General features: G+C 38.2%; 1 protein-coding gene across 1 annotated transcript; it reads right to left on the bottom strand.

Moving 5' to 3' along the window:
- Nucleotides 1-10,252: 10,252 nt before the first annotated feature.
- On the bottom strand, nucleotides 10,253-13,894 carry LOC139743699 (5-hydroxytryptamine receptor 4-like). The gene is made up of 2 exons (XM_071654158.1): nucleotides 13,139-13,894; nucleotides 10,253-10,624 (listed from the first exon to the last, which is right to left on the bottom strand). The coding sequence occupies exons 1-2, from the start codon at nucleotides 13,892-13,894 to the stop codon at nucleotides 10,253-10,255; spliced, it is 1,128 nt and encodes a 375-aa protein (XP_071510259.1).
- Nucleotides 13,895-14,559: the final 665 nt, after the last annotated feature.

Here is a 14,559-nt window from a genome sequence, read left to right as displayed (position 1 = left end):
AAAAAGAAACAGTAATGTTGTGAGATATATTGTGCATAACGGGGTGCGTTTGCCATCCCCACTCTCAATGTCCTGCTTACGGCCTTGCTATCATCATCGAACTCAGTGTCACAGACTAAAAGGGGAAATCCATTTCAAATATAAGTAAGTCTGATAAGAAAGAGTAAAATTTTATGAGTTCAACGGTAAACTTTGGATCGAAATCGGATGAAAAATAGGGAAGTTTATATGACATTTTGAAGGTCTGCTAATGTTTCAGGAAATAGTTCTTGAACGGTCGATATGAATATGCAAATGACAAAATGAGCATGTCATTCCCTCACAGCTTTCCATATAGCTACTTTGTAAATAAAATTTTGACATTTCCAGTTTTTCATTCAAACGCAATTATGCCCGGGGATGGGGGGGGGGGGGGATCTGCAGCCCCCCACCCCACCCCACACACACTCACACACAATCACACAAACACACTCGCACACCTTTGGCTCCTCAAAAAAGAGAAAACAAAATCACAAAACGCATGAATTTCAATTTCCGAAGATTCATTATTCTCCCCGTCTAAGCAGGGGGGGGGGGAATTGAACTTGCCGTAGTATTAAAAAAAAAAAGTAGTAAAAGAAGTACAATTAGAATACTTCAAACAGAAGCAGTGGTATCAGTAATAGGACCATCTCATACTGGCTTCGATGAATAGTGTATATCGGCCTATAGTAATCTCTGAAGAACAATAAACTAGTAAAAGTTTCATCAGCCAGGAAAAGTTGTGTATTGTTAAATTTTCGCATGTTTCTGCGAAAGAGCAAAGTTGGAGGCAATTGAGAGGAATGATGACGTCATCTCCTTCCTTGCCTCCCATTGGCTTTCATGGTTTTCACGGAATAATGAACCTTATTTCATTTTCGGATTAATGAACCTTCGGAATAACAAACCTCATCACATTTTCGGATTAACGAACCATCGGAATAACGAATCTTTGGAATAACAAACCTTCGGAATAACGAAACTTCGGACTAAAGAACCCTCGGAATAACGAACCTTCGGAATAACGAGCTGTAACCGATTTAGCTAGGTGCCGCGAAGGGGGACTTGGGAGATGCATTATAAAATCAAAGGTGCATGATAAGTGTTAAAATTTCGTAACATTCCTATGTTTTATTCGATTTGCTGAAACCTCACGAGGGGGGGGGGGGGTTAACAATATCCTTCTGACTTGACAATGTCAAAGAATTGTACATACATCGTTGCTCCCAAACGTTTAGGATTGTTGTGGTGATCATGTTTTGCAAATGTTAAGAGAAAGGGACGAAATACATGTACAGCTGAAATAGAAGAAGATTCCCATCGTGATTGGATAGCCTGCTTTACAGTTCGCTATTCTGTATTATTTGTTTGAGCTGGTACAATGCGATTTCATAGGCTCGTTTAGATTTAGTTTATTTATTTATTTACTTATTTATTTATTCATTCATTTATTTATTTATTTATTTATCCATCTATCTATCTATCTGTCTATCTATCTATTTATTTACCTCTTTATCTATTTGTTTAGGCCTATTTGTTCATTTATTTGTTTGTTTGTTTGTTTGTTTGTTTGTTTGCAGGCTTGCTTGCTTGATTTTTTTCTAGTGTTATTATTTCCTTTGATTGATTGCCAATCTTTTCCGAAATTCACTAATGTGTGTAAAGGTGTGTTTATTTAGGGTTTCATCGCGAAAAAGTGTTTAGTCCATTTTTGTCAATTTGAGATATTTGCAACTGAACATGCCACAAGATGAATAAGATTTTTTTTTAAAAATAGCATATGGGATGATTCTAATCATCATCATAATTTATCAGGAATATTCAATATATGAAATATATTCTTCAACAAGAAAGAAATCATTGGAAAGGTTTATTTTACTCTGATAATGGACTTAAATTAGATCGTTTGAATAAATGGCAGTTAACACGTTTTGCAATCACACTCATTCAATGTATAGGCCTATAATATAATTATATTCATAATATATTCATATATTCGTATATTCGTATATTCGTATCTTCAATCTTTATTTTTGTTACAAAAGAAATTAGTGCGTGTTATTTGCTTCAAAGGACCTAGAGAGCATACTGGCCCTATCCTTCATAGTTTACCCCCCCCCCCCCCCCCAAAAAAAAAAAAAAATGCTGAATGTTTGTAACAGGCTATACCAATTCGAAATTGGAAGTGTAATTTTGACCTAATCCATCATGCTTTACTGCAACAAGTTTCCGATTATTGTCTTAAAATTGAGCATGATTGTGATAAACTACAAGGTTTAAAAAAATATATATATGAATTGTTAACCAACAAAAATCAGATCTGAAACTGGTAAACACTCTATGTTGTATGCAGGCAGTATGATTTGGAGAGGATTTTCTCAACATGTATAAAAAGATTTTCGGAAATCATTACGAAAGTATTCAATTCAATTCAATTCAATTCAATTTTATTTCCATTTCCATTGAATAAACAGAAAAAAATATATACAATACATTTACAGAACAAATTTATAACAATTTCAAAGAAAACGTACAAGTGGTCACGAGTAACAACAGAATTTTCGTTTCTAAGGTATATACCTAATACAAAGATTAGAATGGAAATGGAGGGTCCCACTTAAAAAGCAAAGCTTGTAGGGTATGGGACCCTCAAAAAATACGTACACAAGGTCAAAGAAACCAATGTCAACTGACATGAAATTAACTTAGGAAGGGGAAAAAAAGAAGAACAAAAAAAAAATAACAAAAAAGGGGGAAATAAGACTATGGTACAACACGCGCCATCGTGGACACAAGCATACTGTACTTCATGATTAAAATGCAATAACAAAACAATACAACGCTCCCTGGTTTGAAATTGCGATTGATTGGGTGCATATGCCGGTATGAATGCATAGGAACGGATATAAGAAAAAAGAGAAAGAGAATAGACTCACTGTTACTGGTACAATAAAATAAATATCTGAGGTAAACTTATGTTAGACAGATTGTTTTCCTTAAAAGATGATTTCTGTGTGATATCTTAATACTTGTAAAAACAAACAAACAAACAAACAAACGACTTGATTGAGAGAATGAAACCGAAACTAATTTGGTTGTATATCATAAGATTTCAACAGAAAGAATTTTAATTTATTCTTAAAAGAATTCAAAGTTTGTGCTGTTATTATGTCGTTGGGAAGTGAGTTCCAATACTTAGGCCCCTCGTAGATGAAGGTTTGCTGAGCCAGCAAAGTCCTAAAAAATGGTAAATGAAATTCGTTGGATTGCCTTGTAGGATAATTATTTGATAGTATCCCCTATCAAATAATGTATAAATGATCCCTTATGAAAACCTGTAAATATGTACGAAATATAACATTGTTTCTGTGAATGTTGTAAAAACGTTATCATTGAAAGGACTGGCCTCGACTGGTCCGCACGCTATTCCGGTTCGTTTTTGCCAAATCTGTACTTTAACTATTGACTGTTTTGACTACCGTGACGATGTTTGTTTGGTAAATACATTTCTTTTCATTTCATTTCATAATACTGTCACAAATACCCGAACAGCGTATCTCACGGTCGAAGTTAGTGCGCCTTTTGATTTTAAAGACTGCATAGATTGTTGAAGGTAATATCCGTACCTTGATCTGACTTGATCCCAGTATACCACATAGCATAATTATTATAGAATTGGATGAATTCACATTTCATAAAAGGAAGCTAAGCTTTGAGGTTTTCACCTGAACAGAGGAAGTGGCGACATGCATCATCTTTGTTTGTTTTTTTCCTTCAGGACCAGTCTAGAAAAATTTCAGTCATATGTGTTACTGTTATGGTTACCGTCGGTTTATTTTCCGTTTGTTTGCTGTTTTTCAGTGTTTTCTTTTGCTTTGTTAATCATCATATTTCGGTGCTTTTCGGTCATTTTACCATTCACGAAGTTTCGAGGTACGGCGTGCCCCTTTTCCCCAGCAAATATACCAGTGGTGACTCATTGCTATCGCCGTGCAACTCAGCGTGCTCCAAAGGACATTACAGATTTTTGATAATAGGCTAATATTATACAATAATATTTCTGACGTTAAATTCTATGAAAGACAGTAATGGCGTTCTGCGTAATCATTGATGGTTACTGAAGGCAAAAAGTCATATACATTAAAGGGCTTTTAGCTATAGGATAACGCATTTTTTATTTATGTGTTTATCCACTTTTATAGCTTTGAGTATTGGCACTGATAAAGAAGGTTGAAATGTAAAAAGGGAATGTTCTGTATGTAGTGCAGATATTGCAGTTTTCAAGACCAAAACTCATTCAAAATACTCAGTACTGTATGCTTCACCTGAAACGGGGGATAAACTCGATGAGTGTTTGTTGTATCTGTTGCCCCTATTCACAATATTTCTTCTCTAATTTTCACTGTTGTGATATAAATGTGGTTTATGGCCGGCGCCACGTTTTTAAAAGTGCAGGGGCAGTTAATATTCTGCTGTCACTTCCGGGTATTATCAGCTAAGCAAAATAAACCAAAACAAAACAAAACAAAACAAAAGCAAGAGAGAGAGAGAGAGAGAGAGAGAGAGGGAGAGAGGGGGAGAGAGATCTCAGCAGTTCAGAGCAACTCTCTGATTCCACTTCCTGGTTTCTTCAAAAGTTTTCTTACCCCCGCCAAAATCCCTCTGGTACAACTTGCAATCGGCAAAAGCTTTAATAATAACTTTTTATTCTGTTCTCGTACCACTTCCGGGATTTAAACAGAAAAAAAAAGGTGGGGGAGGTGAGGTCCAAAGTCGTTACACGCTGAGTAATTCCTGTGTATTGTGAAAAACAAACAAACAAACAAACAAACAAACAAACAAACAATTGGGGGCCCGAGTTCCCTCCCTCCCCCTCCCCCCCCCCCCCCCACCTCTTGGTTCCGTTAGCCCTGGCCCGTTTTAATCATGGTTATGATCACGTCGCTCTCAGTTTCCAGACATTCCCACTCTTTCGAATGTGAAAAATGTCACAGATTTCTGCTGCAGCTCTCTCGGGTAATTATTAGAGCGCCATCTACTGATGGCGTCCCGCTGTATGCACGCAATAAAATGCATGCAAAAGAAGCACGTACAGTTTAAATCCATTACATTTATTCTATTCCACATGATAGCAAAATTTCAGAGGTTCTTCTCTATACAGACGACAATACTAATACATTCATCCCATTGGAATCCAATGACTAAACGTGGAAAATTAAAATGACAGGCATAGAGTATGTTTAAAAAAAAGAGGGCTGAGGTAGCTGTAAGGAGGGCGTAAAGACAGACAAACATTAGACTCATTTTGGCAATGTGTTATACATGTTGTTATTGTTTCATAGAAAGAAAGAAGAGAGAGAAAAATGGGGCCCTGTACAAATAATTTGCCCCAGACAGCACTTAACATAAAACAGACATTATAAATCTTAGAAAAATATAAACAAGATTATCAAATATAGACCGATTCAAGCGACAGTTCATGGAAGTGCGCCCTCTTAAGGCGACGCCATAACTGGGGGCCAACCTGGGGACCGTTTCATGAAACTTTTCGTCGGTGATTTACACCGACACCTGTTAAAAGCTACTGAAATCCTTGCGTCTGATTGGCTGATAGCAAATTCGTCGGTGAAAACTCCGACGAACTCGTTGATGAAACGCCCCCCAGGCCGGGTCGGCAAGCGCCGGGCGTGCGTGGCAAGGGTGCCAGCGGCAGCCAGTGCTTTTACCACCCGGCGCCAGCCGGCCAGCTAGCTATCTCTGGCGCTGGCTGCAATCGACGCATCTGGCTTTGTGATAACTAGAGTCTACTGGGTTTTTTTCGCTAGCTAATAAAGAAAAAAAAATCAAATTGAACAACTTATACCGACTATGAGCGAATGGGAAGATGGCATATACGGCTGTAGCAAAAACTTGAATTTCAAGGTAAATATCGGTTCGACAATCAGTGAATGTTTGTAGACTCTTATTTCTTTTGCGATGACTTGAGTACTCGCGTGTAAGCCCCATATAGATCTATTCACATTTGTGTAAGAGGATAAAAACACCTGGGGAGAACTATAGCTAGGCGCAGGCAGACGTCTTGCTAGTACTAGTAGGCCTAGACTGTTGAAAAGTTAACTGATATAATTCAATACAAATAATGAATCAGAATCTTGAGCTAGATATGGCACTATAAATAGCAACTAATATCAGTTAACCTAAACCTTTTCAGGCTTGTGCCTTTTCTCGGGCCAGCGGGGTAGAATCTGTCTACAAAACGTTTTATAGATCTTGTCTAGAATTCTAGGCAACAGTCCAGACTAGATCTAGACCCGTCTAGACCTATTGACTTCTAGAATCCATAGCTACCATTTTCGGTTGTCACTAACTTCCGGCAATCCTAACTAAGTAAACCAAATGGAAGGCAAATCTACGCGTTTCTATAAGCCGTGTAAACTTGGAAGTTAATTTACGTCGCCTGATGTCAACAACCAAAACTTCTAGTATACTGTCTAAGTCTTTAGAAGTAACCTTGCATTTAACGTCGCGCTAACGCCTAAGATTATAATCTACAAAAGTGATTTTCAAATCAAACTTTCTTAATATGATTAGGAAACGGATGTTTGCAAACCATTCATGGCAGTTTAATATTTTATAAGTATCACTTTATCAAAAATTAATTCAAAGTCAGAGTTCCAGACCAAAATTGAATATGGTCAATTCAATGCTGAACACTTAGTGAAGAAGTAAAAACAATACAAGAATTTAACACATCTTGAAACATTCATTTAGCTGTAGTGTAGGCTTTAAAATGTTTGTCATAATAATAATAATTTATGTAGTATAGCCAGGAAGTGTAAACTTTGGTAAGTATCGCACCAAGCATGAAAAGAAAATCAGTGAATTATCAAAATCTTCGATCTGAACTTGTCTTCTGAAATGAACAACTTTATTTTACGAATATGCAGTGATAGCCTAATTAAATAGAGAATCTAGTAGGCATAGGCCAAAGTTTGTTTCGAAAATCTGTGCATTTTTTATACCGCTGTATTTCACTGAAGTGTAATGCGTCAGTGGTGTCTGAATTTCACACACTGACGTACAGCTTCCATTTCCGGTTTTCTGTTATTTGTGCACCCGACAACTGCACAATATGCCTGTTTTTTCTGATCCTTCCTTTGAAGCTTTCGTTGTAGATCAATATGTCTGAATTTCTCAATTTGTAAAAAAAAAAGGCATTAAATGCCGCTGAATGACTTTTCCACAGTGAGTAAACAATCACAATTTTAGCGCGGCGGTCGCCGACGCAGCGGCCGCCGGTGGCGCATGCGGCCGCGCCCGGGTAACTATGCGCGATGGGTACGCTAGGCTGCTGAGCTGCCAGTGCAACTCGCTGGGTAGCTAGCTCGCTGGAAGCCCCCGTTGGCCCCCAGTTATGGCGACCGTTACAGCGCCGCTAGCGGCGGTAGGTGAATAGGCCATCGAAATTGAATCGGTCTATATATATATATGTACCAAGTCTCCACGAGGGAGCTGATAGTGATATTGTCTCCACAGAGGAGCTCATGTTATACATGAACGTTAGACTGCAGCTTTTCTCTTCGACATTCCCCTTAGATTTTGTTGTTGAACTTTAATGGATTTCATTGGTCAATGATATGAAGCGTGATGATTAGTTTAGATATTACTGAAATGTTACTACATATCATGAGAATTGAGGGAATAATATCACAAGGAAAACAAAGACTTGTGTTAACTTTCACTAAACACATTCACTGGCTGTATGGTGCAGCTGTATCCGGGTGGTACACTGTGGAATATACAGTGTATTAATCCATATAAAATCAGTTTGACCCTGGATAGTTGGATTCTACAGCGTATTCTGGGAAGTGTTATTTTTACTCAATGAAAATGAGGACTTCTGTCGATAGGATTATCTCGATCGATCATTCATTCTTCTTTCTTTTTTGCTTTGCTCTGAAATATTATCATTCTTGAAATATTGCATACAATTTACGTTAATTCCCGAAGAGTCCAAGAGAGATTTATCATTAATATTTTCCGCAGATTTATCAATCATCGTCTGGTGGTTTGTTTGTTCTATCAACAGTTATGTGAGTGAGGCACAAGAACAGTGGCGGATCCAGACGTGGGCGCACCAGGCGCCACCCCTTTTTTAAAGAAATGATAAGAAAAATGTTAATTTTGTAAAGGTGCCTCTTTTACATTAATTGAAGTAGATTCGAAATACTTTCCCCTGCTTTTGTTTTTTCTGCATACACATGGTGATTACAGAATCTTGATGAAATCAAGATGAAAATGCGACTATCACACCTGTCGAACGGATTATGGGCCAATAGAATCTTCCTTGTATTTTAATCGTATGATGTATATCTGTAGCAAACTTATATATCGTCATAAAATACAAACGCTAACAGATGACAGAGTAGAGCAACAAAATTTCAGATAAAAATGAATCATTCTGACCTTTAAAACCGTTTTGTGATATTTATACACTGAGAAGAAGATGAAAACGACTAGTAAAGACTTATTTCTTATCTGCCATCTAGAGCAAGAGATTTAAAAGAGTTGTTAGAATATTTTAGTAAAAGGGGTATGTTTTATTGATTTGGGTTTTTTTCTGGATTCGTGGTAATTCCATATTTGATATATTCTATATTATGATATACACACGTGTATTTCCTGTTTCTCACTGTTGTGCGTGTATGCGCACAGTTTATTTACATGGTATGTCCAATTGCATACTACCACCATGTGGTATATTCTTTTTCTGAAGTGCAGTGCAATAGTAATATGATACCAATGATATATAGAGCTGAAAGGTGATTTGATATCAGTTTAGTGGAATGTCTGTTTGTTTTTTGAAGGATATGAACTGTTGTATTTTCGTTCTTTCCATATATAGTACTATACATCCGCTGATTTAATGTTGTTGTTTTTTATTCGTTTATATGCTGCATATGGAAATTTATTCTGCTCTAGATAGCTATAGTACGTGATTATTGTCTGTTTTTGAATGTCTGCATCTATATGTATGTTTACAGCAATATCACCACATATGTATCCAGTTTTAATCTTGTGTAAATGCAATGCGTAATTATAGGACTGTAAGAAATATGATATTGGTATGACTGAATAATTCAATAGGTTTTTTAACTTTTTGGTTCTTTTAATTGTGAATGTTCTATAATCATGCATGTACTTTTATTCTGTACGCATGACATTATTAGTCTGCGGACTTACTGTTATGCTTCTTTTGATTTGAAATAAAACCGAATTGAATTGAATTGAATTGAAAAAAAGCAGCATGATAATAAATGAAGCATTCTGTTAAATCATGTAGATGAAAAATAAACTGGAATATCATTCGTATCACAGTATGCTCTACTATTCTTCTGAAGCGAAATGTTTCCGGTTATTTGTTCATCCAAATACAAAGGTCAGATAATCTTTAGGAATCCGACAAACGACAATCCGACAGACTTTGTGTGTATGTGGGAGGACGAGGAGGAAAAATAAGGGGACTACTATACTCCTACTCTCTAAAAAAATCGAGTGAAAATATTCACTCCTAAAAGAGTGAATACAAAAAAGAGTGAATTTAAAGTGAAATTGGAGTGAATTTTGAGTGAAAATGTTCATTTTCACTCGTTTCAGAGTGACCTCAGGGATCACTCCAAATCTTCGAGTGATCCCTGAGAAAACTCCAAAATGAGTGAAAATGAACATTTTCACTCCAAATTCACTCCAATTTCACTCTAAATTCACTCTTTTTTGTATTCACTCTTTTAGGAGTGAATATTTTCACTCGATTTTTTTTTAGAGAGTACACTTGTCCCAACAGATACTTTATTCATATCATTGGCAACTTTTTCTTGGAAATACTTGGTGACCATTTCAGGGTATTAATGACAATAACACTAGGCTCTCATAAGCGATTTTTCTAACGTGCACGTGTGAGAAATCGACAGACTCTTCTCTAAGGTGGAATTTTGCTGCTAGGTGATTTTTACACGCAAAGGTCTACAGTAAATAGCGTGATCGAGAGGGAAAGAGCTATTCGACATTTCCCAGTTGGAGAGTCCTTTTCTATCTCTCGTGATAACAGACTACACAGACTCACAGAGAAACAGCCACTGGCTGAGCAAGAATTGGAGTGACCCGTAGTGAAATGAACTAAACCGTTGTGATATATTCTGTTCTCCTGTACAGTCGTCATAGTTATTCAGAGTCACCCGTTCACGATGTTTGCTTCACTCTGGGATAGACTGGGAGTGGCCGTGGTTCGCTTGCCAGCTTGAGAAGTACCACCAGGGGTGACGATGATGTTGGAGTCGCGGCTGAACCTCGCCTGGATGATGTTGAGGAGGGCGGTCTTGAAGTGTGGGTGCTTGGTGCCGTAGATGACTGGGTTGAGACAAGCGTTGAGGAGAAGGAACACCATGGCCAGGGGAACCCCCCGGAAGCCAAACTGGGCCAAGATGCACACACCGTATGGAATGATGCAGAGGAGGAATCCAAGGACCACAAAGAAGCAGTTCTTGGTGATGCGGGAATCCATCTCGTACATTTGGCGAGCTCTTCTCGATTTCTTTGTAGCAGACTTTGGGGAACGAGAGCGGGAGAAAAATGAGAGGCATTAATTTCGACAGAAAATATGATATATGAATGAAAGCAATGATATTAATTCTCACAATTGGAATGGTTCAGGCGGGCAAACGTATTGTTTTTGCTTTACAACGCTCATCAACAAGTTAGTGGAACTATTTTCATCGAAAATCCGCTTCATGATAAATGCAGTGAACAAACTGAACGCAAACGCTGGCCTTAGCTGTTCTTGTTAGTGTGTGTGTGTGGGTGTGTGAGTACGTGTGTGCTTATGTGTTGGAAAGAAGAAAATAAAGAAAATTTGAAACAAACTATGCATAGTCATGATGAACTTGTAATACTTTCCTATGACGTCACAAACAGGGGGGGGGGCGTTCACCAAAAACTCAGTGCAATGCAAATACCAACACACAAAGAGCTCCTGGAAACTGTAAAATGTCTGTTCAAATATTAACAACAAAACAAATGACTTATATTGAGAGCATCTTCTATGATGATTTTTTTTTTTTGTTGTTGTTGGGTGTTTTTATTTTCATTCTCTTAAAAACGTTTCCGAAGCGTTAGGCTTAGCCGGAAATTTCAAGAGTTATTCAAATCAGCTCTAGGTTCTGGTTTCCGCCGCAATTCTTCTATGATTTGACCAGGCCTCCCAAAGGAAAGTCATGTCCGAAAATGGGAAAGAGGATATCGCTTCCTTGCACCATTCCGTTAAACATGTGCAATAGTGATTATCGTCACAGCGGTCATGAAAATGTTGCATGACCAGGCATAATATTATACAGCCGTGCAGCGAAGCGTCTATAATCACCTAATCAGGAATATGCAACTCCAACTCTTGTGACAATGTCTTAGAATCAAAATTATATGATATTCATTTAGATTGATTATCAAAATTTGCAATGGGGTCCTCCCAAAAGACATACACCCACGAGTCATACAGCCCATGAGTTCGACACTATAGGCAAATAAGGCCCATGAGTCCGACATTAGGCAAACTATCGGCCCGCTATCAGACGAAATTCAGCACAAAGCAAAAAGACCTTTCGAATTCGACCCTTGATAAAAAGAAAACAAAAAAAAAAACACACACAAAAGCCCACATCATGGGGTTTAATGAAATGACTAATAAAATTAAAGACTCCGGTAATATGCAATCTGAATATCACATGATAAGGCGCTCAATTCAATTCAATTCAATTCAAAGTTTATTTCATTTTTCGACAAAACATATGTTCACTTCTTTTGGTAACAGAAAATGAGGTAAATGGAACATAGTGAAGTGAAAAGACTGTACAACACATGAGGACCTATAGTAGTCATACATAGTATAGTACAAAAGAAACAGAAGTGATCAAAGTGAAATACATGTATACCGTTGCATAAAGTGCGAAAAATGGAGGGACCCACTAAAAAGACAGAGCTTGTAGTGTGTGGGCCCCTCTGAAAAAGAACATCGATGGAAAGATAAATTGAATCATCTTAGATTAAAAAAAATAACAAAGTGGAAGAAGTCTGGAAGCCCACTGAAAATTAGATTACAGATATACACTTTCATAGACGCGAACAAATATGAAACAATCTATAGATGGTGTAAAACATTTTGTATAACATTAATCGAGTTGAATATACAAGTCTAGTAGATTTAACGGGATGATACAATATTGGGGGAGATGAGAATTGGGCTTTTAACTTTTTGCGAGATACCAAGAAAACACTAATGATATATTATAGAGCATACCATTTTAAGAGGAATTTATTTGATGAAAATCGGGTTTGGAATGACTGAAACATCCAAAAACAAAGTAAAACAAAGTGAGCATAATAAAGTGTGGGTCCCACACTTTATTAGAATTGCTATTTTTTGGATATCTCAGCCATTTCAAAACCAATTTCCTTCAAATGTTGAATTCCTCGTGGAATTACACGCTCTTTCATATTTCATAAGAGGTTTCTCATTACCTCACCAAAAAATGTTAGAAACCAGAAATTAGGTCTCAACCAAAACTATACGATCCCTTTAAATTAAGTGTCATCACGACTTTTTCCAGCTTTATGCATCATAAAAAAAGATTACAAAGTCTGATAAATGCTAGTTACACAATCATGGATTGTTCGGGCCATTATTGTCATGAAACTTTTTCCTTGGAATGAAGAAAACGAATTAAAGCATATAAAGAAGGCTTCAAAAGATGATGATTTGAATATTGATAATACCGATTGTCTAATATTGTGTCGACGTTTGTTGTATTGGGCATGTTGGGCGGTTTAACAAAATTGAGCTGCACACTTTTGTCTATAGGGCCGAGAGAGTAAACCTTTACTATCATAAGTATGATATATGAATGAGTTTCATTTGCTCATACACTTTGAATTAAACATTATGATTTACATCACTTTGAATGATCAACAACAGTATGTTTTATCATATGTGTTATCTTTTGTTGTTGAATGGAAACGAAAATATTTTGATGATGTTCGTAAGCAAGGGAAGCAGTATTTTAATATGTACCTTACTCTCCACCACGTCAAAGGACTCTGATCGGGAAACACCAGGGGACGGACCGAGGTCGATTTGTGCCTGGCTTCGTCGCCGAAGATGACGCTTTACGAAGACGAAGATGCGAATGTAGGAGGAGAGAACGATGGCCAGTGGAAGACAGGACAGGAAGATGCCTTCGATGTAGGCAAGGAGAGTGGTTTCCCTCCCGCTGGCGTCGACCTCGAGGTCGCTGCATAGTTTCGTGTCGTGGTCAAAGCCCAGCGTGATGGCGCCGCTGATGCACGGAATGATGACGACGATGAAAGGTATGAGCCAGGTGGCTGCAATCATGGCCGTGATCGGACCACGCTGATAGATTCGCTGGTAGACGACGGGCGACATCGTGACGAGGACCATGCGATTGACCCCGATGGCTACGAGATGCCATACGCTGCTCCCGAGAGTGACAGCCCGGGCGATGGCGATCGTCACGCAGAACCAGTCGGACAACGGCCATCCTGTGGGAGACAAGATACCCACCACCATCCACGGGATCACCAGACAGGTGGCGATATCACTGACCGCCAGGCTGCAAATGAAAACGTTGGTGACGGATCGCATCTTCGTGAAGTTGATCACGGCCGCGACTACCATCAGGTTGCTGACCAGCTCAAAGAGGCATACCGCGATGAAATACGTGGATATCGCGATCCTCCCACCATAGTTTGTGAAATCGACATCGACATCATTATCGTCACTCATTGTGTCATTGCGATCATCTGCCATGATTAGTCCAGCAACTTTCATCCGTCGTCCTATTCTTTTATAATAATTCCCTGCCAAGTCTTTCTCAAAGTTTAATTCTTCACATGCAGGAAGAAATGGAGCCTTCGTTCGCGTCAACCAAGTCGTATTTATTCACGTCATCCACAGTCACCAGGACATGCGAAATCAACACCGCCAAGAAGTCCATTAGATAGGGACTTTTTAATTTCCCTTTTCCCAGAAGAGAGAGTAAAATGCACATAGATGCACAGCGTATCTACACAACCGAGTCGGAATATATACCACTTCCCACTTATAACACGGAAAAGTATCAAATAACTGTAAATGAGATAACTGAGAATGGATCGCGTTCGACAACCAACGTGTACATCAGTGCCAGAAACCACTACATGGCGGCTGTCACACTTTACGGGATATTTCGTGGCCAAAGGTTGCTTGGCTGTAGATCCTGTTCATATTTTCATATCTAGACCAACAAGGCTTCAGCGTGTGACTACTTTTTTTTTCGGAAAATAGGAAAGTTGCGGGCCATCCTGTCAAACGTGCCCGCATGTTTGTTTGGCTGTAATACATTTTCCTCAGATACATGAACCGCAGTAATAACAGCGACCAGTATGCTGCCATTTTACTGATTTCTCTTTAAGTAATCCCAACTTCCGCTTAGT

The sequence above is a fragment of the Diadema antillarum genome, unplaced genomic scaffold (genome assembly GCF_040938485.1).
Source record: "Diadema antillarum isolate AM-2024a unplaced genomic scaffold, OU_Dant_1.0 seq00001103_RagTag, whole genome shotgun sequence".
Lineage (NCBI taxonomy): Eukaryota > Metazoa > Echinodermata > Echinoidea > Diadematoida > Diadematidae > Diadema > Diadema antillarum.
The sequence above is the reverse complement of the archived record's forward strand: the minus strand, read 5'-3'. Positions and strand labels throughout refer to the sequence as shown.

Coding starts and splice junctions, on each gene's coding strand:
- LOC139743699 (XM_071654158.1), bottom strand. CDS start 13,894: ATGGCAGATGATCGCAATGACACAATGAGTGACGATAATGATGTCGAT. Junction 10,625..13,138: donor TTGACGTGGTGGAGAGTAAG/GTACATATTAAA, acceptor CGTTCCCCAAAG/TCTGCTACAAAGAAATCGAG.